This window comes from Electrophorus electricus, chromosome 24 (assembly GCF_013358815.1).
Source record: "Electrophorus electricus isolate fEleEle1 chromosome 24, fEleEle1.pri, whole genome shotgun sequence".
Classification (NCBI taxonomy): Eukaryota; Metazoa; Chordata; class Actinopteri; order Gymnotiformes; family Gymnotidae; genus Electrophorus; species Electrophorus electricus.
This window is the reverse complement of record NC_049558.1, coordinates 2,022,501-2,049,636: the sequence shown is the minus strand read 5'-3', so window position 1 is coordinate 2,049,636 and position 27,136 is coordinate 2,022,501. Positions and strand designations below refer to the sequence as shown.

At 48.3% G+C, this 27,136-nt stretch overlaps 1 protein-coding gene across 9 annotated transcripts in view; it reads left to right on the top strand.

The window, feature by feature from the left end:
- znf385a (zinc finger protein 385A) overlaps positions 1-26,039 on the top strand; it is a 59,672-nt gene extending 33,633 nt beyond the window's left edge. For 3 of the 9 annotated variants that reach the window (XM_035522621.1, XM_035522620.1, XM_035522622.1), the window contains 7 exons: positions 5,193-5,338; positions 11,080-11,190; positions 15,489-15,660; positions 20,493-20,795; positions 23,544-23,728; positions 24,009-24,101; positions 24,460-26,039. In XM_035522621.1, the coding sequence (XP_035378514.1) occupies positions 5,193-5,338; positions 11,080-11,190; positions 15,489-15,660; positions 20,493-20,795; positions 23,544-23,728; positions 24,009-24,101; positions 24,460-24,687 (1,238 nt within the window). In that variant the 3' untranslated portion in view covers positions 24,688-26,039. Of the gene's footprint in view, positions 1-5,192; positions 5,339-6,436; positions 6,465-7,511; positions 7,544-7,815; positions 7,899-8,233; positions 8,603-11,079; positions 11,191-15,488; positions 15,661-20,492; positions 20,796-23,543; positions 23,729-24,008; positions 24,102-24,459 lie in introns of those variants that run through there. The other 6 variants (XM_035522623.1, XM_035522624.1, XM_027028703.2 and 3 more) reach the window with 5 other exon arrangements.
- The last annotated feature ends 1,097 nt before the right edge of the window (positions 26,040-27,136 follow it).

Below are 27,136 nucleotides of genomic sequence, written 5' to 3'. Positions count from 1 at the left end.
GGGCTTCGTCCCCGGATGCTGTCATAGTCCGTTAGTAGTGTTGGACCTCCTTTGTCATCCATTGCTTCTGGTTGGGATACGTGACATTGTTGACACAGTTCTCAATGTAACAGAATGTGGACATCCATGTCCTGATGTTCAAAGATATCTCAATTTTTCCTTTCAAAGCAGTCATGCAGTGGAGAGTCTTTATGAGAGTGGAGAGTCTTTATGATCTGTAGAACATTTTCCTGAGGGGATGTATGCTGGGGTTAAGTGCATGGATAGGTGGTCTGACTGCAGTAGTGTTGTTCTATGAACATACTTTGTCTAGTGCATTTTTCCCCACTGGTATCACATTTAATGTGATAAAAAAAAGTGCTCAAATTTATGGAGCACTACTCTTAAATCATTTTGCTTGATGTTTCTACATTTACTGTATTTAGCTGACACTTTTATCCAAAGCTTACAATTATGACTGAGTACAACTTGAGGGTTAAGGGTCTTGCTCAGGGGCCCATCGGTAGCAACTTGGCAGTGGTGGGGCTTGAACTGGTAACCTTCTGATTACAAGTCAAGTACCTTAACCACTGAGCTACCACTTCTCTATAATATGAACTGCTTCAGGACAGGGGTTCGTCTGAATGCCTATAGCATTATGCATGTGATCAGTTGGGATATACACGGCAGTAACCGTAACATAATAACAATGGTAAATTCATATGGAAGGTGGAAATGTTTGCATTTATTGGTCAAATACTCCAAATCAGGAGAACAGGGACTTTCAACGGTTTTTGTATTAGTACACCCAATTTTATGCATGTAGATGCTTAACTCCCCTCTGGTCTTACCAACCTGTTCCTGTAATGGTGGCACGATGTCCAGCATGTAGCTTGGTCGCCATGTCTGGTATGAGTGAATGAAGCCTGGCCTCAGTCATTAACAGAACACAACAATCCTGGATGAGTTCACTTGCCGTAATCTTTAGTTTCCACACATCCATTTTGCTGGTGATGGCTCTGGATTCACAGCGAGGCGCTGGTACTGGAGGGGAGCCCTCGCTTTTATTTTCCACATCTCCACTCCCTCCATCTCATTCAGGAGCCAATCACAATCCCTGGAGAGTCCGAGGTCCAGGATGTTGTGTGAAATGTAACAGCGTGATCACTGCATTTTTAAGACATAGGCGGTGTGGTGGCTGTAGGTATGATTTGTTAGATTGAACTTAACACTTACAAACAAAAGGGCAGAGCTGAGGTCAGTGCCACTGGTTAGGTGTGTATGTATATATGTTGTGGTGACTGGTGGTCTGTTACCCTGACCAGTTTAATCACAATGACCAGCATAACAACGATGCTGGAACTGTTTTAGCCTGTTGTGCTGCGTCTGTAGGACTGCACCTGTTTTAAGATGGACGCGCTCCTCTTCACAGCTGCTGATGTAGCTCCAGTTGTTGCAGGTACAGACATCAGCATGTATAGCTGGTGCATCGCTTTATCTGACTCTATGTCTTTAAAAACCACCAAGATGTCACTCTGCTTCCCCCTGTTGCCTGGAAGGTAATGATCTGTGTACAGGGCTTAGAGCTCAGATTTCTCCATGCATCAAAGAAATGGCCATAACTTTTATGCAAATTTAGGAATGCCTCCTCAGGAAAAACCTGACTCATTTCATCTAATTTGCTTGGATTGATTATTTCAAGGCAGTGCATTCTTTCCGAACTGGAAAAGCACTGAGAAATCTGCTCGCTAAGACGCCCATGTACTGATTTCTGTAACGCTCCTGGAGTTGCTGCAACCGTGACGGTTGCTGACGCTGTTGCCTTGGCTCGTTTTCAGGATCTGATATAAGATTTGCTGCTTTTTGCATACGCAGCTTTGAAAGCCTCCTCTGACCCTTTTCCTTTACAAAAACAAGATAACACACAATTCTGTTGGCAACAGAGGACATCCATAGCCCTCTGCTGCACAATGCTACAGACTGCACCTGTTTCTTAGAAGATTTGTTCATATATATTCAACATAAAACCAAACTCAGTATCCTCCAGTGTCGTGATGAAGCATTGAGTGTCTTCTGTACTGTGGTATTATAGTCTGTAGTCTGCAGGAGCCTATCACAGTTGGTGCTTACTACCCTTGATGTAAAGGTCCACTGAATATGAGCATTTCGGAACATCCTGCAGATACAAGAAAGGCCATCAGCAAAAGATTAGGAAAACCTGACGTGTGCTGTGGTCAGGCTTTCCTCAAGGACAGCGTGTTAGTCGCTTGTGAGTTTAAAGCAGGGACATTATTGCAACAGTGACAGGGATATCCGGAGTGGATGGCAATAGTCCGTCGATAGCAGAGAGAAGCAACCAAAACCGAATCAGGGAAGGCAAAGATATGTTAACCAGCAAGGCGTGCATAGGGTAAGTGATCCAAGTAAATGTGCGCAGAAAGGCTCAGCTGGACAACGCACAAAACCAAAACAAGACTATGCAAAGTTGTGCTATGACAGAAGGCCTTATATAGGGACTTGGATTATAGTCTAACTAGGAACAGGTGCATTAGAACTCTGGAATCTGGGACCGCTAAGAGGATTCTGGGAAACACTGTTCGATACAGACTGGACAGGCGTGAAGGGCATAACAGTTACGAAAAATACTCCGGACTCAGGCAAGCATTTCGCTCCCTGGGAAAACAGCATTTATGGAAATTTCTGTAACTTTATTCTTGAAATTCATTCAGAGAGCAAAGCATGACAAGCCCTTCACACGCTTATGCCCCAAGTTTTCTTTGCTGTTAAAGCCCAGCATGTGTTAATTTAACACATCAAAGACAGACTGGGCATCTTGCCCTCCTGAAACATCAAACACTCCCAACAAATCACTCCTGAATTGGGCCTGCACTGTCTACATACTGAACTACCGCAGACAGTTGCGCATGACGTGATGTCAGCTCTCATCTGCTTGCCACGCAATAAGGGAGCAGTGTGAACTCCATCTTTCATTTCATCAAGGACGAGTTAAATCATTCGGAATGGAACGAGACATGGCAGAAAATCCCGAGGATGAGTGGATGTGTGGCGTCATCAAGACGTCATCCTTCTTGGCTAAATTTTCAGAGCATTTTCTGATTCCCCGTGTTAGCAGATTCACTACCCTCATCGTGACCTCTGAAAGTTAGAATTTGACGGTCAGTCGGTGATATCACATCGGTCAGGCGGTGAAATGACATTGGTCAGGCGGGTCAACTGTTTTTTTACTTAATTTTTGTTTTGTGGGTACAAGTGAGAACGTCTGGATACAAGCTACAATAATTACATAAAGCCTCTAATAACCAAATACAAAGATGTGTAAACGTAACAAAATAAAAGCAACAAACAAACAAAAGCCCAGTAAATATCAGTAAATATCTGAGCAATCAAAAAGTAAAAATTGTTGCTACTTTGTAAAAAGTAACAGCAATGAGTAGTTGGGTATATTAACATATCAGACGTACTCAGATTCACTCTTGAAATTGCACTGCATGATTCCAGGGAACGTTAGCAGTGGTATCTTTGGAAACAGCACGTAGAAAGAGAAACAGCAAGAGAAATTGGGAATATTTATGGATATTACTAAACTTTGGTTTTACAAATACTGCTTTATGAAGGCACCAACTGAAGCTCCACAGCCAACTGAATATAAAATTAATGATGTCATTCTCTCTCTCTCTCTCTCTCTCTCTCTCTCTCTCGTGTGTGTGTGTCCTACAACATATGTATGTATACTATGTGGATGTGATTTAGTGTGAGAGAGGGAGCTAGGTCCCGAAAGGCTGCTTTAATTTAATGAGGTAATTACACACCAGGGCAAGGAAGCAGTGAGGACCTGATTTATATATTTTGGCTGTGGCGCACTGCCACCACACACACCATGCCTCTAAAAACTGCAAGGACAACTGCACACACACACACACACACACACACACACACACACCACAAGTCCTCTGCTTCAGCTCCCTCTTTCTTTCTATCTCTCCATTTTCCACCCTCTCTCTCTCTCTCTCTCTCTCTCTCTCTCTCTCTCTCTCTCTCTCCCTCTCCAACGGGTGTCGGTTGTCACCGTTTCCAGGCTGTCATGACACAGCTGCCGTAATGAAGGGCAGAAGGAGCTGCCGTCCTCCTGCTGCTGGGTGAGCTGGGCGCGTGCCGTGCCAGTACCGCAGTGTGATGGTGAGCGCAGTTCAGAGGGCAGCGTGCCGGAACGCACACCCCGAGCCCAGAGCACACCACTGCCTCTGCTGTGAGCCGCGTTTAGGACAAAGGTCACCTAAGTGCATGAGGGAGTCATGACTAGCGTCAGCTACCAGAATGTCTGACACATCATTTCTTTTTTGTCAGCAGGCGTATACACAACACTAGTCTCTCCCTGTCTCCCCCTTCTCTCTGGTCTCTCTCTACATGTCTCTCTCTCTATGCCTGTATGTATTTCTCTGTCTTGCTCTTTCTTTGTATGTTGGCTTGCTGTTATGAAGTGTTGAAGGTCTGATCCAGTGGCCTGTGCGGACATGAGTCCCCCTACCCCCTACACACACACCTCCTCCTCTCCTCTCCTCTCCTCTCCTCTCCTCTCCTCTCCTCTCTCCACACGCATGCTGACAGCTATCCAGAATGACAGCAGCCGAGCCGTCCACCATCCACCCAGTGAGGGCTCTCGTTGAGAAGCATGAGCGCTGCACCGCTGAATCGGGAAAGCGGAGACGGTCGACAAGCAATCTCAAAAGAAGCTGAGAAAGGCAAAAAAAAAAGGGCGCCAAGATTAAGAAGCGGCCTAAGACCGAGATAGACAGCACAAGCGGGAGAGTTGGAAGGGGCTGGAGACTTAAGACTGCAGCGAGCTAGAGGCGAGGAAAAACCCGCCTGCGAAAATTAAGCGGCTTTCGGTGACTGTTAAAGCTGTATTCTGTCGAGAGACTCCTTTCCCAGGCTCCTCCACAAGGTTGCGCTGGGTGCCGGGGGATGAGAGCAGAGAGACATGCAGGCGGGGGAAGGTGACAGAGGTTCAGCGCGAGAGAGTTTCATAACACGGCACATAACCCTCCCTCCCTGTGTAGCAGGCTCACGCCACCAACATCAGAGCACCTTTCGGTCTCTTCACTGGTCCTGTCTGTCCACATCTGCCCAGAGATGACTGATGGCCGTTTTCTCCGCAGTAGTAATGTGACATCTAACTCCTCTGCTGTCTACAGGAAGTATCAACCGAACAGGGGCGGTCCCCACTTTTCTGCGGACCCCTACAGTGATCCAACCTCATCTGGACATGAAGCCCTTCCTGCAGTTTCCCATGGAGACAGCCCCACCTCACAGCGTTGGGCTCTTCCACAATTTTAACACGGTGAGCTGTAACACCCCCACCACACTCCTTTGGGTTCTTCCACAACATCAGCTTGGTCAGTAGCTGGCTTCCTCACACACGTGAGCTTACAGGTAGAAACAAATGCCGCCTAAATCCTCAATTCTGTCGTTTAACAGGCTGATCTCGGACTGCTCTGTCTGTGTGAGTGACCGAGTTCTCTGTTCCACAGTAGGCAGGGTTTCTGAAACAATGCCAGTTGGAGATGATTCCTGTCCTCCATACGTGGACGTCCACCTGCTCCTGGGCCTTTTGTGATGTCTAGCGGAGGTGTTTGTGTGCTCTGGTCTGCCCCATTGATTTCTGCCAGCTCTGGAATAATACTGTGTGAGTTATGGCCAATCATTCCGGCTGTGGTGCTGCTCATTCTTCTCACTCAGCTCTCAGAGATCGTGCCCTGTGTTTCCCAGCTCGCACCGCGAGATGCAAACACGGGAGACCGCGGGTCAGCGGAACATTAGAGGCGGCGTGGTCACGTGAGCAAACCGCGCCCTAGGCGTCAGCTGTGCACGAGAGCCAGGTTTCATTTGTGAGTCTGAGATCGGCAGGGAAGTTTCCAAGCACTTGTTGCCAGTGTGAAATATGCCATGCCATTTGGCTGTGCCTGATTGCAGAGAGCAGGAGAGAGAGAGAGGGAGGATCGCTTCCCTGTGCCAGCTCAAGAAATTAAAACCACTCGTGAATTGAAATCATATGTTTTCCTTCCAAATCCCCTAATTCATCTTTTTAGTAAATAGCCAAACTATACTTTAATGCAGTGATGTGTTATTTGAGTTAAGGGTCTGGCATACCAACCAAAAGACCATAACGTTGCTCTTTCGCATTCGTGGTTTTTGTTAAAGCATAAGCAGGCTCAGGCATCTGTAGATCACAGCTGGTCATAAATCTGTGCAGTAGGGGCCCAGTGAGCAGTGGGAACAGGGAGCTGGGCAGCTGGCAGGCACAGGGTGGGGGTGGGGGTCAATGTGCCTGCTGGCCAGCAGAGGGCAGTGTTGGCAAGGCTGGGAGGACACAGTGATCTACCTCTCTAGGACCCAGCTGGAGGCGCGCTGCAGTACCCCTGCCATTGCCCACTGGAACGGAGATTCACAGGAAATCCCTCAGCCAGGTAGTACTGAAGGGGCCGTCTGCCGGGACAGGGCACCACGCACCTGCTGGCTATGCCTTCGCTGCAGTCGGTGGGCAGATAAGACACCAGTGTGCACTGTGTGTCTCTCCAAGAACTGGCATTATTCAAAGCTCGTTCCTATGTTAGACACTAAAGTACGAAGACAAACCCTTTTGGTTATTTTAGGCGGAAGCATGAGCTCTTTCTCAGATTGCAGATGAATAAATCTGCTGACTCTGCTAGTGCCACGGAATCGGTAGGATCTTTGTTGACATCGTGTGGTCTACGTAGAATGATCTGTTTCCTGGTAAACTCTTTGCAACACTTGACTTGCAAACAGGGAAGGATTGTGTAAACAGCTGAAGAGAGCAAAGAAAACTGTTAGGTTTTCTGAGCTGAAACAGGCTGTGTGCTAGGGTGTTCTGTCCTGCGATACTCTCACATGGGTCTCAGAAATTACACTGACATACAAAACTGAGGCATGATAACTTTGTGGGAGGCGTTGTGACAGAGTTCAGCTTCACTTTTAGTGTCTAGAATCTGTCGGTGGATTGGAGTTGTGTGCACATGAAAACTGAACAGATTTGGCTCACTGAATTGACAAAGCACTTTTGTAAGTCGCGCTGGATAAGAGCATCTGCTAAATGCCGTAAATGTAAATGATTAAATACCATATTTTATGAGAAGGTCTCCAGCATTGAACGAACTAGTTCATTGAGTCTGCCCTTGGATGCTAAAGAAGTCAAGCCAGTCAAACGTTTTGTCCTGTCCTCTCACAAAGAGTCCTTATCTACCTGCCTGTCTGAGCTCATGTGCTCATAGACGCTGACGTGCCTGTATAATTTACATGCAGCAGCTGGCTCTGCCGTGAACAATCCTGAGTGTCTGGCACTCGCTAATGCCGCAGGGCGAGGAATTTCCACCGGGAGCCGTCCGGTGCAGGCAGCTTGCATGCTGACTTGTTGCCGATCGTCTGGCGCATCCTGCAGGAAGCGAGCCTGCCGCTCCTCCGGCATGCCATGCAGCCTTCCAAGTCCTGCAGAGTCACCGTTTTCCAGAATGTGGTTCAAGAACTTAGTGTAAGTCCACGTAAACTTCTGCAGGCTTGGGGGTTTACCTCTGCTGACCCCACATACCTTTTCTGTTTGGAGAGGACTGTTAACCTGTGGAGATTTGAAGTGTGGGACTTTATGGTTTGAAGTATTGCTTGAACTGAAGCACGGTAACAGCTGCAAGAGGTCCATCTGAGTTCGGGAAGTACTTGGTGTGTCTGAGTCATTGTGGTGGGGGGGGGAGGGGTGAATTGTACGGGCTGTGCAAAGCTGCTTGCTGATACAGTCAGTGTGTGGAGGAGAGACTTGGACATTGTGAAAGAGAAGAAAGACAGGGAGAAGTGAGCTGAGGAGTGTGTGCTCGACGTTTCCGCTGCACTGGGTGAGTAGGTGTGTGTGTGCGAGAGAGAGAGATGGAAGGAAGTTGGTCAGGGAAGATAAGCGTTGACATTGACATTGATCAAAGAATGCATTAATAGATGGCAGGGAGTGGAAAAATATAGGATGGAAAAAAGAGAGAGAGAGGAAGGGTGTGTCCATTTTTTGTGAGAGAGAAAGAGAGAGAGAGAGAGAGAGAGAGAGAGAGAGAGAGAGAGAGAGAGAGAGAGAGCGAGCGAGCGAGCACCAAAGCCAGGTGTATGGTCTTGGCTCACAGTGAAGCAACAGGATGGATGAAGAGAGGGAGGGAGAGAGAGAGAGACATAGCATGAAAGTTTCACATAACCATTACAGCTCAGAGTGTGATGAAATAAAAACAGAAGAATTCGGCAGAAACAGGAAGAGCAGGACTGTGTCTGACCTGTAAACAAAGCCGTGTATCTAGAGCCTGGAAATCTTGACTGTCTCAGAAGAAGTGCGCTCCAATTTTGTGTGGGTGTGTGAACAAGTGAGTGTGAGAGAATCAGGTGGTGCACTGGGACACAAGGATCACTTCTGGATAAGCTTCACACACTCACATACCCCTTGCTGCACACTGACATGTGCACACACACACAAACACACACACACAGACTCGCACACAGACACGCACGCTCCCAAAGTCGAACCGATGCAGCTGAAAGCTCGCTGTGGTGCTGAAAACAGAAGGTGAGTGACTCCCAGCTCCAGGGAGCTAAAGCAGGGCAACAGAGAGAACCCCACGGGGCTGTTAGAGGCTGCACACAGCTCACAGTAGTGGATCTGCCTCGAAGCTGTTTGTTCTGCCGTCGTGTGTGTTGTTGGTGCTGTTACCAGTTCGGTCGGTACTGTTGCAGAAAAGAACAGGCTTGTTGAAATGTAGCATTCTCTGACAAAGCAGGTGTGATAATTCCCAAAGAAATGTTGAAAGCTGGTATCAGGGTGAACAGAGTGAAACGTAGATTCTCCGATGTGTGTCTTTGGAGAGTGAGTGTTTTTGTGTGTCTGTATGTGATTGTGTGTTTACGCCAGTTGCACGACGCCGCTATTTCGCGTGCATTCCTTTGTCTGACCTCGGTTTCGTTTGTGATGGTCTGTGTCATGAATGTCGCTGGGAGGTATCTGCTGTGCTGGAGAATACCAGATCTGGGTGTGATGTTTACTTCAGCAGAGCAGAAGCCAGTGGTGGTCAGATGTACGACTTCCTGCCCTTCTCTCTGAAGTGCAGGGTATAGATATAAGACACTGCTGTTCAGTGTGTCGCAGCACACTGGATAAGAACTGGAGATAACAGCGCAAGCATTGGCATCTCCTCTGCCGTGGTCGTGATAAACGTTGTTATTGAAAGCGTTCAGTGTTGTAACGAGTGTAATTTTTTCTCCTCCCAGATATTACCCGTGTGTTATCAGCATTATTTGGTCCAAGAGTAGGTTGTTGTGTTAGTGACATCATAACACCTTATTTTCCACAAATGGTGTGACATCTCTGTACTGTGAACACGAGACTGAGAAGTCTAGGAGTAAAACCCAGAAACAACAACACTGTCCTGGGGGTTATTTTTGCTTTGCTCCCCGAGCCACAGATGGGCGCCACCCATGATTTCGGTTTGAAGCGCCGTTTTGCTATCTTGAGCTCTGCATGCTATTGAAACTCCATCATGCAGCCAGTTTCCTTTAAGTGCTCTGGGCAGACTTTCCAAAGCCCCATCCGCCCCACCCCGAACCCACCCTGCGCTCCCTACCAGAGTCAGTCAACGCAGGCTAACGTTGATCTCGCCACTCCCACGTGCTTCAGCTCCAGGTGTTTCCAGCTAACTGCCACCTTCATTTAATCCCTGGGAGTCGGCCCACGGCTCGCCGCTTACCCTTTGACCTGCAGAGGACGGACGAGTTCGGGGTGCGCAGCCAAACGAGATAAGCGGGGAGTAATCAGAGGACATCCGGCCCTGGGCCTACAGATGGTCTCTGTCGGCCATGCCACATTCCCCCAGCCCTGTCTCTCCTCTGCATATTTACTTCTAATAGGTGGTTGCTTAGATACGCTGCCTGTGCAGAATTTTAAACTGTTTTTGTTTGACTCGGGGAATGTCCCTGTCAGACGCTGCCTCTTCAGCCAACCGACGAGGCGGCCCTGTCACAACCTAGAGGCTTCTTAGACGCTGCAGTAAAACACACCACTAGTGCACACAATTCATTTTGAAAAAGCTAAAAAAGTCCCTTAGTGTAAGTGAAGCAATAGTTCTCAATGCCTGTTGCTGAGTACAAGCAATGTGTCGAGAAGTGAAAGAAAACCTCACAGCAAATATATATTGAATCTTATATGCTGAATTTAAGATAATATTTTGCACAAATGACATGTTTAATGTCCAGATCCATATTTGACATATATAGTGTAATACAATATACTGTATTCATCATATGCTATATGTAGTATAAACACTGCAACGCTGGGAAAGTCACACTAATGATACTTAATGGCACGTTGCTTGAAACAATTAGCATGATGTCACTGCATACACCTTCTCTGGGGAATGTGTCATACAACAGTTAGCGCAGCTAGCCTGCGCCTTTCCGCCCCGCTGCGGTGACTAGTGCCAGGAGCAAACTTATGTCCTGAGAAGGCATTTTATGAGCTTCCTGTCCAGACCAGCCATTAACGAATCTTCCCGAAACATTTATTCCTTATTTATTTTATGAGATATCTGCTTAGAATCTCAGTTGGAGTGATTTCTCTTCACTGCAGTTTATTTCAGACCTAATAATCACTACGCTCTAGTCAGGTTGACTGATAAATTGACTTTAGCGTGCAACCTAATTACTAATTCCCTGAGGACCACCGCGGCCCGGTGCGGAGTCTGCTGAAAGCTGTCAGCGTATTAACCGGGATTCGTCATTTGGTAATCGTCTTTGGTAATTGGCTCGTTGTTGGTCCCCTGTCCACGTTTATGGGGTTAAGTGATATTTCAGGACTGCTGTTCACCTGGCCTGACCCCCTTTCTTCTCCCAGATCCCACTCCACCCACCGAGCAAGCTGTGCACACCACTCCATCAACCTGGCTAATGGGCCTGTCTGTTTCATGGACGCTGCTGTGTGTAGAAGAGACTTTAGTTTCACTCCTCCTTTTTCTTTCCTGTCTCTCTCTCTGTCTCTCTCCTGTTCCATCACAGATGGATCCCGTTCAGAAAGCAGTAATCAACCACACCTTTGGTGTCCCTCTGGTCAAGACCAAGCGGCCTGTCATCTCCTGTAACGTCTGCCAGATCCGGTTCAACTCCGAGGTGGGCACCCCGCTTCGTCAGCTCCGTAACCATGCGTACGGGCTTGTGCGGCCCGCTCCTGGGTTTGTTATTGTTAGGGTCTGAAAACAGCTTGTGCGCACACTGGTGTTATTAGCGGACATGTGTTTCGCATGTATGAAGAGTGTTTTGCTGGTCCTGCTAAATCCTCATTTAGATCCTTCTTGTCAGTGCACCAGGGGAACTGAGCAAACCCACCCTCGTGAGGCCTCCACTGTTGCCGTGGAAGCGCTGAGCAGGAAACGGGATTTTCTTTTTCCCTCCATGATTTCATAGTGCTTTTTAAAAATCTCTATCAACATATAAAGTTGATAAGGATGTTTTGGCACAGGGACGGCAATAACAGTCAGCCATATGAATGTGTCAAAAAGATCCTGTCGAGAGAAAAAAAAAACCACGGTAATCCTCCCTGTTTTCAGAAAGTTCCTGAGTGTGATATTACACACTTCCCCTCTTGCAAAGGGACCAGCGAAGCTCTTTTAAAACAGCCGTTCTGTGAAGGCTGTTATCGTTTCTACAGCTCGTGTGCTGTATAGCACCACGGTGGTTCTGCTTGTTAGGGCGAAAACGGAGCCTGGAATGTTCTGCTGCCGGCTTCAGATGGCAGCTGTGATTGACAGCGTGCGGCGCACGCCTGGGCACGCCCCTGCCACAGAAATGCGCTATTTTTACTGAGCAGCACTGTAATCATGGGTGGAATGTGGCATCCTCGGCGGAAGGCTGTAACATGGAGCTTCCACTCAGCAGATGTCCAAGCTGCAGCCGACTCGGAGAAGCAAGGTCTCGCCTGCCTGTAGGGACCTGTGAAGTAGACGTTAGCCAACATAGAGGCAGATGATTTATAGGGAGGACACGCTGAGAACAGACAGCTTACGGTGGCTTAAATACGAAGCGTGTCTTTTTACATAGGTGATATTTAGTTCAGGACCTTGTGCCACTAAAGATAGCTCTCCCTTGATGAGTAACAATTATTTATGCTCTGTTTTGCTTGGCTGGTCATGTTGTTGAATTCTGTATGGACCTGTGATGTCTGAAGCTCTTCATTTTGAGACCTGCTAGTCAAACCAGTTCCACACATACAGCAAGCACACTTGTAAATACTTGTAAATATTGACACGTGATGAATGGATGAAACACTAAGCCCTGCACCTCTTAGTGCATCCCTGACGCCAGCAGCTCTCTGAACAGGAAAAGAGATCCATATAATTACAATACCCTCTTTTAGACACACACACACACACACACACACACACACAGAGATGCTACTGTCTTTAGTGTGCTTAGCAAGTAGAGCACTGTTTCATTGGTACACATAGCAGACAGACACAGACAGATGGCCAATCAGCACAAAGGAGAGTTTTTGCGCAATGTCAAACCATCTGAAGCCACGGTGACTTGGGCGCGGATGGCATCAGCTCTGCCAGGCATTCACATCTCCTTTTCAGGTGCCGCGATCAGGAAGTGCATGTAATAATTCGTCATTAACAGGAGGCGCAGAGCGGCTGCAGCTGTTTCCCTCGGCAACGCTGCCTGGAGAGAGCAGCGCGTTGATCCCTTGGAAATCCGTCCTCTCGCCCCATATAGCCATCATTTCACGCTCCATTATGGATTCATATATTCCTAATCCCCCTTGCTGATAAGCGAGCGGATTTGCTATGGGGAAGGCTGCGGATTGGCTGCCAGCATTTATCATGCGCTGTGTTCATCAAGCCAGGGGCGGGGAGGAGGGTGGAGAGGTGGGTGGAGAGGAGGGTGGAGGGAGCAGGGGGTCGATCTGTGGCGCCTCATGGACGAGTGGTCGCAGACCCCCCCCCCCCCAACCCTCTAACCCTGCCGCGCCGCAGGAGTGATGTCACCGCGACAATGGCGTACTGCGGGACAAGCGAGAACTGGGGGCACCAACCCGCCCCCCTCTGGCCTTGTTTCGAAGTGCAGTCACCGTCCTCTGTGACTCTCTGCTAGTCTCTCACGAGGCCTGTTGCTCCCACTAAACCCCGTCCCAGCAGGGTTGACTTAGAAACCTAAAATGACTGTGGGCGGAGCTCCCTCTGTTACCCTGCCCCCAGCCGGGCCGCTGCATTGGCTGTTTTTAGCCACTGTATATGTTGTTGTGGTTCAGTGAGAAACAGTAATTGTTGTCCATATGGCAAGCTGTGAGGAAGAAGAGTCATCTGTCTGTTTCATAAGCTCTGGCCATATTGTGCCTCGTAGCTGCATTCAACCTCCAATAAATCAGATTGTGTCTCTTAGAGTCTTTCTTGTAAAAAAAACTAAAGATTTTATGCAGTCCTCAAGCTGAAACTATCAAATGTTTATTATTCTGGGCTCTTTTCACCAAATGTGATATGACATTTTTTCCATTTGTTCCTGGAAAAGGGAATGTGTTCAGATTTTTCCTCCCCATTCCGTTTAGTCTGTTTCAGTGCATTTTTAATTACTCAGATATATACTTTTCTTCCCCACCCTCCTTTGACCTTATGACCCTCGTGTCAGCCTGTGGCACCTACACAACTCCAGGACCTAGGCGTGCTGTTCGTAGTCCTCCTGTGCCGTGATCTCACAGCTTCAGACAGGCGACTCCTTCAATGCCTCCAGTGCCCCGAGGGGCTTCGATTACAGTCTGGCAATTGTGTAAGGCCCTGCCAGCACTGGTTACAGCCCACAGCCTGCCAGGGTGCTTGGGGAAGGCTTGTCCAGCCTGTCTCTCCCTGCTAAAGCCTTTCCCTGCGCGGTGTGTGTCTGTCACTGCTACATCCTGTCCCTGTGTAGTGTGTGTCTGGCATTGCTACAGTGATGATATCGTCGGGGTCACTCCTCTAGCCTGAGCCTCGGACCTGTCTGCATCAGTGGCGCTGCGGGCCTTGGCATTTGACCTCTGGTTTCGCCATGTGTTTTTCTGCGCTGCGGTTATCCTGCAGAAGCCCGGCGCCTTACGCCCTGGCGGCATGCTCCCCGAGTCTGGGCAGCCTGCCTCCCTATGCGCTTCCCCTGGCACACAGGGCAGCTGTCACCACGTCCCAGCAGCAGATAATCCTGCCACACACTCACCACCAGCCCCACCCTGGTAGGCAGTGTTCTGCTGAGGCAGGATTAGGGGTTGGGTGGTGTTGGGATTGGGATTGGGGGGGGGGGTGAATTTGCTGTGCTTGGGTGATGCATGTGAAACAAATGTCCCCATGGTGTACAGCGCTGCCCTTCGTAATCATGATGTAGACCCCTGTTGTTTCATGTGCATTCCTGGAAACATCCACCCTGTGTCACCACCGAAAGTGCAGTCATCATGACGGATGAGTAAAACGTACCATTCCACACCCCACAGAGCTGGGATTGTTCTGGAGATTAAGGATCAAAATGGTTTGCTATTTTGTGTGTATCTGGGTCTCTTTTGTTGTTGACTCCAGCCTCTTCTTCACCCAGTCCCCTGAGACAGCTAAGTAGAGGGCCGCTGACATTCTCAGACAAATATGTTTTCCAAAACAAACAATTACACCATATTTGGTTGGTTTGATTTACCTAGAGGGCGTGGCCTGATGGATTTTACCGTTAATGGGCACAAATAGGTTCACCAAAAGTCCTGTGAACATCCAATAAGGATGAACATCCTCTCTGAACATTCAGTAAGGGTGTTGTAACATTTGTAATGAAACGTGACGGGTCGGTGGAGGTGCAAGCTTCCACAGGTGAGCCCAGGCTGACAGAGCGCCATCTATGTGTTTGTGTTTACCCCTCATCCACAGACCATCCCTCTCAGAGCCTTAGCCATGACAGCCGGTGACGGGCCCCGACTGCCCCGGCCTGCAGGGCCACGGGTGTTCGTATCGGCTCCTGGTGCACGGATTGGGAGCCAGTGTAAGATACCTGCTGTCTGCTGGTCTCGAGGCCACCACGGGTGTAGAATGGCACTTGTAAGACTTACTTAGATGGGGTTTGTTGTGTTCTGCTGTGTGAGTTGGTGTACTGTATCACAGTGGCTGTGTTTGGAGCTGTGTTCTTTCGATGGGTACTGAACTTTGCTAATGAGCGTTTATCTCTCATCATTTTTGATATCTCAGCACTAAACATACAGTTTTGTGGTGGGTTATAGATACAACTGAGCCAGTTAACCAAGTAATGCCAAATATGTGAACTCGCAGGAGCTGGAAAAGAAACAAAAAAGGCCTTCTGGCACAGACTTCTCGAGCATCGCTCACGAGCCTGCTGAGAGCGCATGCAGGCCGGGTTCTCGAGCATCGCTCACGAGCATGTGCAGGCTGCATGCTAATTTTTTGTTCTTGTTTCAGAGCCAGGCAGAGGCCCACTACAAGGGCAACCGCCATGCCAGGAGGGTCAAAGGCATCGAGACCTCCAAGAGTCGCCCACTGGAGAGTGACAAGCCTCCCCCTGGGCCCATGGCATCACTATCACCCCCAGGGACGCTGCTGCCCAGCGGAGACACTGACTCCAGCAGAGCAGGTCTGAAACAAGCCCAAACAAAGCCACACACTTGTGTTGGCGCAGCATGTGTAGCTGTGTATTGTGACGAGAACCGTGTGTATCCTTAGCCATACTGCAGCCGATCATTCATCAGCTGGTTCTCCCTTCACCCACCGATATCCTAGTGTACACTCTTCATGACTGGGTTTGATTATGTTCAGCAATTTATGCTTAAGAGCATTTATGCCTTTATGCTCCTAAAGATGCCCGTATGTAAACCATTTAGGATGTTATTTGTTTAACTACTGATGCAAAAAGTCAGACCGGTTCGAAATAGTTGCTTTCTGAAATTCACGGATGAGGTTCGTACGAAGAGCTCCGATGTCAGTCCCCGTTTAGAGATGGATCTGGCGCGTTGCTTGGAACGTTACACGGTTGCTATGCGAGCACAGCGTTTGCTTGGCTTCTCTGTGGGGCAGGACCAGCAGATGTGCTTATGACATTGTAGGTGGTGGCACAGGGATTAGACCACCAGCTGTGATGGGGCGACTGGCTGATAGTGAGCAGCAAATGTAGAGAGACAGAAAAAGACAGAGAACGTGATAGAAAGAGAGAGAGAGAGAAAATGAAAAAGAGAAAGAGCAGAGGTCACGGTTCATAGGTTACGGAGAGGCGGAATGTAGGACAGCAGCATGGGAAGCATCGGAGCCGACGTTCGTTTAATCAAAAGCGATTAATCGCGGCGAAGCCTTCGAGCCGACAGGTTGAGAGGACGAAGAGTCGGAGCGAGGGAAGAAGTAGGGCGCCTCCGTCGGTCACGCTGAGCTACTCCAGCTCCGCCCAGTCCCTCGTCCTCCCATTGGTTACTCTCAGTCCGCTTTCCATGAACTCATCAGCACTGGCTCAGGCCTGGATCAAACCGTTAGGAAAGAGGCAAGCAAAGCATGATGGCATTTTCCGAAGGTGAGTGGCCTTTGCAGCCTCGCCTTGCATGTCCTTGTGGATGCGAACTAGGAGAGAATTCCAAAGAGCAAGGCTGACTGCTGCAGGAAGCCCGGACTTCCCCACACCAGGGCGTCTGTACTGTAACTCCCAAGTACAAAGTGCAGTTCAGATTCAAATGCGTGTAGATTGAAAGGAAGTACAGTGACCCTCTTAATGACAGTGAAGTGGTGCTGCTTGTCTGTGCTGTAACAGACACACAGAGGCGCAGGGTGGAACAGAGCAGACAGCATGACCATATCTGTCACTCTGGGGTTTGCCTGCACACAGAGTCATCTGTTCATGTGAGCCAGGGTGAATTCCTGCGGGGAGGGGGGCCAAAACAAGATGGCCATCATCTAAATGTGAAAGCAGATACATGTGAAAGAATGAAAGAATGCTTTTTTCCATCCAAACCCCTAGCCTGTGAACCCCCTCCCTCCGAGCATGCACACACACACACAAACGTACTATGCGCACATGTACACGTGTGCTCACATGCTTGCACAAATGCGTGCGCACACACACACACACGCGTGCGTGCGCGCGCGCACACAGTTCTAGAGTTCTAGTACGTTGGCTGCTAGTTCATATCTTCCAGCAGTCTCTTTGTTTTGGTGCCTTCCTGTAATATCAGTATCACAGCAGAGCTTCCATGGGCCAACAGCTGCAGTCCCATCTGACTGCTGGAGGCCCTCTCTCCAGGGGTAGAAGACGAGGTGTGTGTGTCTGTGTATGTGCACTCTATACGCATGTGTTTGTGTGCAGTTGTGTAGTGAGGGGAGCTTGGCTGGGTGTGTTCTGTTGCAACATTTTAGAGTTTTTTTGTTGTGCTTCAAAGTTCATTGGGGTTTTCACTGGTATATGTGTGTGGATGCCGGGAATGTGTGTGTATTTATAAGATTCCAAGGTTCAGATGTGGGTGTAGTCCTTTTATGCATTGTGTACGTTTTTGCAAGTGTATCTGTGTGTGTGTGGGGGGGGGGGGGCAGTGGTGAGTGTTCATGTTGGAGAGAACAAGGAGAATTCCCACACTTCATGAGAACCCCCGGTGTGCAGTGCTGGAACTGTTATTATTTATTGAAGATTGTCTTCCACACATGGCTGGAGCCTATTTCAGAAGGTGGAAGGACAATACCCTGAACAGCAGAGTCACCTTTTAACCAGCGCGGGTGTAGGGTTTCCACTGTTGCCTGGAGACCCAGTAAATTAGCACACACCAAGAGCCACACCAGAGGCAGTTTTCCTGGATGAAAACCCTGAATTAAAAGGGTGGGGGGGGGGGGGTCAGAGCTTGGGGTGCTGGAGGTTTGTCTTGGATCTGTTTACTCGCATTGGTTCACTCCTCCTCGTTCTCTCCATCCGTAATGAATGGTTCTCCTAAACCCAGCATGCGGTTCATCTTAAAAACACCCCACCGCCGGCCCCTTTGGCCAGCAGGAGCTTCTTAATGTGCACAGGCTGCATGCTGAATTTGAGTTAGTGTTGTAGGGCGCATCTGTATATCCTGTCCCCTAGCACCACCTCGCTATGCCTCTCGAAACCTCTTCAGCTGGCTCCATCGCTATCCACCCCCGAAGCTACCTTAGGCTCTCACCGCTTGAGTCTATAAAGATGGACAGGTGAGAACCAGGCCTGTGTGGCTCAGTATTCGGAGCGCAGACACAGAGATAAGGAGCGAGAGAGTGATTACGAGTAAATGCCCATCACTGCATTATTCATCAGCCGCAATGCTGGTGTGGGCCTCGTGTTTCAGAGCTCATTAATTATTAACTTGGGGCGGGGAAAAGTGGCTCTCCCTCCCACCTGACCCCCATAACACTTGATCCACCTGCAGGGGTCAGCCAGCCCTCTGCTTCACCTGTCTCATATACACCCGTGCACACAAACCCGCGGGCACGCGCACACACACACATACACACACACCATAGGCCATGCTGCTGAGGTTCTGTCTGATGCTGTGAAACCTGAGCAGCTCTGTAGCAAGTGGTGAGTTTACTGTTGAGAAACATGGAGAATATTTTCCTATTTAACAGCCTCGTGCGTAGTGTGATTAAGCCACTGTAATTCTGCTAGAATCAGCTGCCGTCCCCACATTTGGAGCTCGGTGCCTGGTTAGGGCATTTCGCTATTAGAAACAAAAATATTTAGTGCTGTTTTCCCCTCTGAACCTGCTCTTAAAATATTTATGGTAGAGCTTGCTGGTGTTTAGACAGCACTTCTCGTTTTGATGGCTTATGCAAGGCTTGTCTCTTTACAATGTGAAATATGCGCTATGTGGAAAAGTGACTTGTCAGCCTGTGCGCTGTCAGCTTCTGCCCAAAAGGCAGAAGGGCACCTAGTGGAGGAGCGAGCCTCGGGGAGTGGAGGAGCGAGCCTCAGGGAGGAGACGATGGGGGTTAATATCAGCGGATTGGCTGGACTCGCCACCCCCGACTATGGAATTTGACCTGAATCAGGAACACACTGTAGTCTCGGCAGAACCTTACCTTTCACTCATACCGATGATCCTCACAACAGCAAGCTAATGTTGTGTGTGTGTGACTGTACATGTGCATATATGTACACAAGGTTTGTACAAGTATGAACAGTGTACAGCTGTAAACATGTGGAAACATAATTTTACTTTTTTTTTCAAAGCTGAAGTCCCTTTCAAAGGCTCTTTAGAAGACTCCTTGGGCAGTATGGAGTTAATCTTTAACCCGCCTTCTCTTCTTCAGAGTGCCGATGGCGCACGGTGCCGTGTGTGTGGAGCTCTGTGTGAGCGATGGGTCACGGGGTCATTGGCTCGGACATCCGCTCCCGTACCACTACGCTGCTCTTTGATCCATCAGACTAGCCTGGAAGACCCCCTGGCTTACATCTGCTCTGCAAACAGACAGAAAAGGCTAGCCTGGAGGGTGTAGGTGTGGGTGTGGGTGTGGGTGTAGGTGTGGGTGTGGGTGTGGGTGTGGGTGTGAAAGGGCAAAGCGGAGGAGGAATATGCGCAGCCTACATAAAATCTGCTCCTTGTGTTACGTTTGGGGCAGTTGTACACAGGCTCGGAGGTTTAACGTCCAGGACGCCATGAAAGCTTGTAGGAATAAACAATAAAACCACACCTAATGCTTAACAGGAAATGGAGCAGTTTAAGTTCATGTTTATATTCCAGAACGAGTCCACTGTGTCCCCTCCAAGACGACAGTCTGTGGCTGAGTTTGTTCCATCTGTGCCTTTTGTCCTCTGTGGTGGACGGAGGTATCATTCAGTTTTACTGGAGGTGACGGGGGGAACTATGAAATGCCCCTCCACCCAAATTTAGGGGGTCTGTGCTGCACTCCACCCAAACCTTACCGAATGCCAAAAGCGTTACTCACAGGGGTAATTGCTTTTGCCAAAATAGGCATATGCACTCTATCCTTGTATTCTCTCTTATTCTTTCTCTTCCGCCCCTCCCCCGTGTGTGTGTGTGTGTGTGTGTGTGTGTGTGTGTGTGTGAGAGAGAGAGCGAAAGAGAGAGAGCATTTACTGCATTTTCACTCACACGCTCTCATTTTCTTACCTAAAAATAACAGGGTAAAACAAACACACTGATGGATTAATGGGGTGAAACCACGTCATTTCATAAATTTTTCCCCTGTCTATCAAAACACAGCAGAGGTTCCCCATAAAAACAACACCTTGAAATTCAAGCAAATTTAAAACTCCCTCCTAAGCATTGAACTTTACGTGCCATCATTTTTTCAAATGTGTATTAAGTTTTAAGGAAAATTTGAAAAAGCATTTCTATGGTGCTGACCTGAAACACTTATCCACATTCATAAATTGTCCCAAATGCATGAAACAAAGCCCCAGTAAAGTCTGTGAATGCACCTTTGGGCATAAACTGTATCATTTGTTTCGCTTCACAGATGAAACGCAGCTGAACAGGTCTTTGGCAGCCCAGGGGCCCATGTCAGCCCCTGCTACCCCAGACTCCCCTGGTCCCCTCATGCCAAGCCCTGCCTCCACCTTGGCCCTGCCCGCTGCCACCTCCATCCCAGGCTGTGGCTCCTCAAACCCGGAGCAAGCTGGCCCTGGGGCCACTGCGGCAGTCATGGGCCCCGCTCACGGAAACCCCGAGACTGAAGAGGACAAGGCCAAGAAGCTGCTGTACTGCTCCCTGTGCAAAGTGGCTGTGAACTCTCTGTCCCAGCTGGAGGCGCACAACAAAGGTGAGCTTGACCACGCCCACCCTGGACACAACCAATCGCAGGCCCCCGCACTCTTTAGATTGGCACACCAATCAAGAGGCCACATGAGTACTTTTAAGCGGCCCGTCTGCATTAATTCAAATGTTTAAAAAAAGTCTCTTTTTTGCGCTAGAAAACAATTCCCCAAATTCAACACAGGTGTTTGGTTACCAAGATTGTTCTACTGAGGTTGGGCCTCAGTATGGGAAGATGAGGAAGATGGGCGTGTCCATTAAGATGAAGTTTCTACTACACGAATACTTTACTACATGTGTGCCCAGAGCCTGCATCCCAGCATGAAGCAGCCCTGCGAAAAGCATAATTATTTAAAGAATTGACCTGCTAAAAAATGCTTGATATTGCATGTATGTTGAGCTGCAGAAATATGCTGTGCTTAGCTGAAGGCATTCCAGTCCGTTGAGCTGCAGAGGCAGGCCAGCAATTACTGCCAATGCGCAACGGCTGGTTCACTGTCTAAAATCAGACTTGTGCTGTGTCTCTGTGCAACAGCACCCATTCACTTATCTGTGATTTACACATGACTAGACTGCATTACTGTGCCCCAGAGATGGCACAAAAACCCGTCTGTCTTACTACAGAGCTGCTTCGGTTTATTCCTGTAGCCTGTTTTATTTCTTTTTCTTTGTCGCGCTGTCCTGTGATCACCTCCAGCATGGCCTAGTATCTTTTCCCGTCCCTTAACTCTCTGAGATAATATTCCCTTTAGTAATCCGCACTCTGTATTTCCTTTGGTGCAGTATTCAGTTTTCCCTTTGCTGGGAGTACCAGGGTCTGTCTCCATATGCTCTCGCAGTGGAAGAGTGGGATATGTGACTTCATTCCTGCTATTGAACACTCAGTCTTTCTGGATGATGAGAAGACAGCCCAGTTTAATTAAGACTGTTCTAATGTCACCAAGAGCCTGGCTGTTTGGATAAGTTGATTAGAGTGAATAACGTTCCATGCTTGTTCAGTTAAATACACCGGCACTTAAACCAATTTTATCATTTTCTGATGATATTAATGGCTCGAACCAAGACTTAGTGACCATGTTTGATGCCTTTGCTTATACTCTCAGCTTTGTGTTACTCGGAAACAAGTGCGAGATCAAGTTCACGCTTCGATGTTTGCACATCAGCTGTGTACACCAACAGAGGGATATTCAGACAGACGGCGCTGACTGATTGGGGAGCGGGGCTGGCAACGCAACACCAGCTGGAGCAGATCAGAGCTGCTCCCATCCTATAGCCTGTCCACCAAACCAATCTCTGAAAGTTATCACGCATCAAACGCAAAAGCACGTGTCATGCGGGAAGTAGCCTGGAGAAGGTGGTTCCCCGAGGGCGTTTCCAATTACTGTCTCAGCCTGCGGGCCCTGCTCGTCTGTCTGTTTGTTTATGTGTAGATTGTATTTAGACAATGATGTGAGCGACTCTTACTGTCTGTCCAAACTGGAAGCAAATTTGAAACAAACATTGCAAGAGTGCATTTTTGGCACATGCACACATCACGCACACTGGTCTGCTGGCATCTTTCCACATCTCACAACACTTACCCTCACTGTAACCCAAACTACACACACGCACATACACACACACACAAATACATCGCTCTGGGATCTGGGGACGCGAGGCAAACTCAGGGTCAGAAAGGAGGAAGGAGAGGATGGCTGTTCTCAATTTGTAGAACGACCGTGCGGATATTGCTGGAATTTTCTTTTTAAGCTAGGAAGAAAAACATGAAATTAGCTGTGGGGAATCCATGTTGGCTGGACCACATTGTTGGCTGGATCCATCTTTCTTTTTATATTTTCAAGCATATTGCATGTTCTCTTTGTGAAGGGCTGAGCAATGTTTTCATCTTCACAGGCCAGAGACATGACACGCAAACATTTAAAGAGAAACATGTGCTATGTTTTATTAAGCACATCAATGATAATTGATGAAGTTGGTGTTGGACAAAACACAGTGTGTGTTTGGGTGTGTATACTCAAGAATGTTCAGGAATGCAGTTTTGAAACAGCTATGCAATACCGTGTTCTCAGCTAGTGTCCTTACTGTTTATACATACAAACATATAAAACAACTCAACGGTGGGCAAACACTTGATTTATAAATTAATTTATTAAGGTTTCTAATCAAAACATTTATTATTTATGAACTTTTACTGTAATTCTGAGAACTGATTCTGAGACGGACATGATTCGCAAGCAATATTTTAATATTTAATATTTTATATAATTCTGTTTACTTATCATTTTACTTAAGTAAACAGAATTTTATAAAATATTAACATTTTATAATCTTAGAATCTTATAAGAGATTTTTATGCCATCTATCTATCCATGACTGTTTCAAGCCTGCAGACAAACCTGCAGACAAACCTGCAGACAACACTGCACACTGCAGTGTGTGGTATGAAGCTTGCTAACTGAGCCCCCTGGTGTCAGAGAGAGGCCATTACAAGTCACACATGTCTTCAGTTAAGGCAAAAACATGTAAAAGTTCACATACCTAAATTAGTAGCAGTCATTTCCTTGAGGTCAGGAATACAGCATAAAGGCAACACAGACCCTTACAGATGGAACAGATGGTCATAGTCTCATTCATGCCTGACTTCAGTGAGGCTCCAATAACCGGAGCTGTTATTCTTCTAGTATTTTTTCCTTAGGTGAACTGATGTAATTTATACTATCATTGCACCTGCCTTGTGTGTCTCTGTGTCCTGCAGGCACCAAACACAAAACCATTCTGGAGGCCCGTAGTGGGCTGGGCCCTATTAAGGCGTACCCTCGCCTGTGCCCCAAGCCCAGCGGGGAACAGGGAGGCGGGCCCACGGACCCCAACACTCAGGAACGCACCTTCCACTGTGAGATCTGCAACGTGCGGGTCAACTCGGAACTGCAGCTCAAACAGGTGAGTTGGTGGCAGGAGGAAGGTACCCTTGCCCCAGGGAAGTCTGGGTAGTTAAACCCATCCGTTTGCTCTCTGATCGTTAACTGTGAGGAAGTGCAGTCCCTGACTCACACTGGACCTCCTTTGTAGTCCACACACACAGTGATGGATGACTAGACTGAGAAGCACAGTCTGAACAATCATTCATTTAACAATCACTTTGCTGACTGCGTGTGTGTGTGTGTGTGTGTGTGTGTGTGTGTGTGTGTGTGTGTGTGTGTGTGTGTGTGTGTGTCCACAGCACATATCAAGTCGAAGGCACCGGGATGGAGTAGCAGGGAAGCCCAACCCACTTCTAAGCCGCCACAAAAAGCAGAGGGGTGCAGACCTCGCGGTGAGCTCTCGCCTGTACCTCTGCTCCTGGAGAAGAGCTTACCAACTCACCAAATAAGCATACTGAGACAGATTTATCTTAATTATCCAGGGCCTTAGAATAAATTAAGCTTGTATCTAAATAAGCTAATATCTTGGAGTAATAGTAAGGCGTCTGTTGTTAGTGTACAATTAAAAACAGGCATTAAGTGTCTGTTTAACCCTTTGACTATCAGCTGGATTTGCCCGGAGTGCAGCTCTGGGACAAGTTTAGTGACGAGTCTCCAGTGCTCGCGTTTATGGATAAAACTTGTTAAGCCCTTGTCAGCTTCAGGTCTCTCCACTCTGCTGTATGCCTCAGTCTGTGCTCTCTCTCTCAGGATCTCACCAAAGCCCTGGGTGCTGGCCTACTGCCCAGTCCTCTGGCCGTTGCCGCAGCGATGGCAGCTGCTGCATCCTCCGGTCCGCTGGCTCTGCGCGCCGCTGCTCCCGCCCCACACCCGCATCATCATCTCCTGCAGGGACCGCCCCTTAGCCATGCCATCCTGAGGCCGGCCCCTGGGCCCATCCGCACCTCACACGGGCCGATTCTCTTCTCTCCTTATTGACACACAGCCCCCCCGCAACAGCCAGTCGAGAGCAGCACCTCCTAAAGCACACTGTGAAGAAATCAAGAGAAAAAAACAAACAGTAAACCACAGCAAAGACTACAACTAACTCATCCACCAACTACTCGATCCTAAAACAAGCTAGAGTGAGAGGAAAATGGACAACAAAGAAGGGAAAAGAAGACCTGCCAGGAATTGCATCCTTCTCTTCCTTACTCTGCCCCTCCTCCTTTATTGGGCGGGACTGACTGAGTGATTGGCGGATGAATAGGCGAATGGTGAGGAGGGGAGATATAGTATATAGTACTTCATGCAGTTCTCCTGTGCATCACCTTCTACCCTTCGCTTCCTTTCACACAAACACTGTGAGACAGGAGCAGTCACGTAGGGACCAGCTGCACTGCTGGTGAGTTATGTAACTATATACAGACACTATTATACACAAACACAAACATGCATACAGAAAGACTACTGCTAACTGTTTCCACATGGACTGTGCCGCAGTGCGTGCGCATTCCCCCCTCTCGTTCTGGTTCAGGCCCTGCGCACCTGAAAACAAATAAACAAACAGAACAACAACAGAAAGCCAAGTTCCGTCAGTCAGACAGCTGCTCTGAGACATCTCCACTTCGATCAAGTCGTGCCCCTTAGAACTCGGCCGGGCGAGATGCCATGTGTCTTGTCACGAAGTGGCAACAGCTTCCTGGAAGGAGCCATGGCGATCCACACGGCAGGCAGCCACGGCATGACTTGGGTCGAGACGCCGGGCGCAGCGGTCGTTGTGAGCACAGCCGGTCGGTCGCCATCTCGGGTGAGAGAGGCCCCGGCTGACCTAATGCTAGTCTGCGGAAACATCTTCTCAGAGTCTGTTAGAAGTGGTTCTGTGATTCGGATTCAAAATGGACTCATCAAAACATTTCCTGAGGGGAAACGTCAACCTTCAATCAAGTGAGCTCCCTCTGCCCACAGGGCCGGGGACAAGTGCAGAAGCGATCCCAGAGTCCCTGCTGTTCATCGCTCTGTGTGCGATGGGCTAACACTCTCCTAGCTCTCAAAGGCAGACCAGTAAACATCTATTTATTCTATCTTGTAGTGTAGTGTAGTTCAGCACTTCCAAGCTGGCTGATATTGGTAGTAACACGTAAATGAAATATGTCAAATAGAAGACAGTGCAGCTGTAAGTAGACTCACAGTGGTGACTGCAGACATGTTGGACTGGTTGGTAGGTAGTGACCCCAGACAGAGACCGACAACATAAGCACATGTTTGGACTCTCGCGCACTTCCTCCCTCTCTCTCTCTTTCTGCCTCTCTCTCTCTCTCTCTCTCTCTCTCTCTCTCTCTCTCTCTCTTTCTGCCTCTCTCTCTCTCTCTCTCTCTCTCTCTCTCTCATTCTCTCTCTTTCTGCCTTTCTCTCTCTCTTTCTGCCTCTCTCTCCCTCTCTCTCTCTCACTCTCTCTCTCCCTCTCTCTCATTCTCTCTCTCTTTCTGCCTCTCTCTCCCTCTCTCTCTCTCACTCGCTCTCTCTCTCTCTCATTCTCTCTCTCTCTCTCTCTCTCTCTCTCTCTCTCTGCCTTTCTCTCTCTCTTTCTGCCTCTCTCTCCCTCTCTCTCTCTCACTCTCTCTCTCTCCCTCTCTCTCATTCTCTCTCTCTTTCTGCCTCTCTCCCTCTCTCTCTCACTCGCTCTCTCTCTCTCTCTCGCTCTCTGTCTCTCTCTCTCTCTTTCTCTTCCATATTATGCAACCTCAACAAAAAGGCCAGCAAGGTGAGCCCAGCTCATTGTCTGCCACCTTATCCTGCAGCTCCCAGCCTGACACCCAGCCGTACCTGTGACAGGCTCACAGAACACTCCATAAGCAAGAGAGAGAGACGGAGAGAGCAAGAGGGTGGGAGATGGAGAATGAAACAGAGGAAAGTAATAACTAGACAGGAAGTGGCGGGAGAAGATACTAGAGAACTATAGCAAGGTACCAACTGGATGTTCCCATACAATCTCCTGTTCTGGTCTGAACTTCCAGTCTTGAAACTAAAGCCATGCAATGCATATCATTTGAATTCTTTTACTACAGTTGATTTAATGTTATTATTTTGTTGTTATTTTTTGGTTCATTTTCATAGAACACTGTTTTGTTGATTACATAGTGATGTGAAGATTCTGAGGAAAAAAAAATAAACAAAAAAAATATTTTTCTATGTAGGTATGAAACCTGCACGAGGAGGGCACTAGGAAAGAAAGGGGCGTGGTCTATGCACTACAGGTAGTGTACCAGGGTAAAAAGAAGTATGGATTTAGAGGGTGAGACGGACTAAACCATGGGTGTAGGTGAGACGGACTAAACCATGGGTGTAGGTGAGACGGACTAAACCATGGGTGTAGGTGAGACGGACTAAACCATGGGTGTAGGTGAGACGGACTAAACCATGGGTGTAGGTGAGGCGGACTAAACCA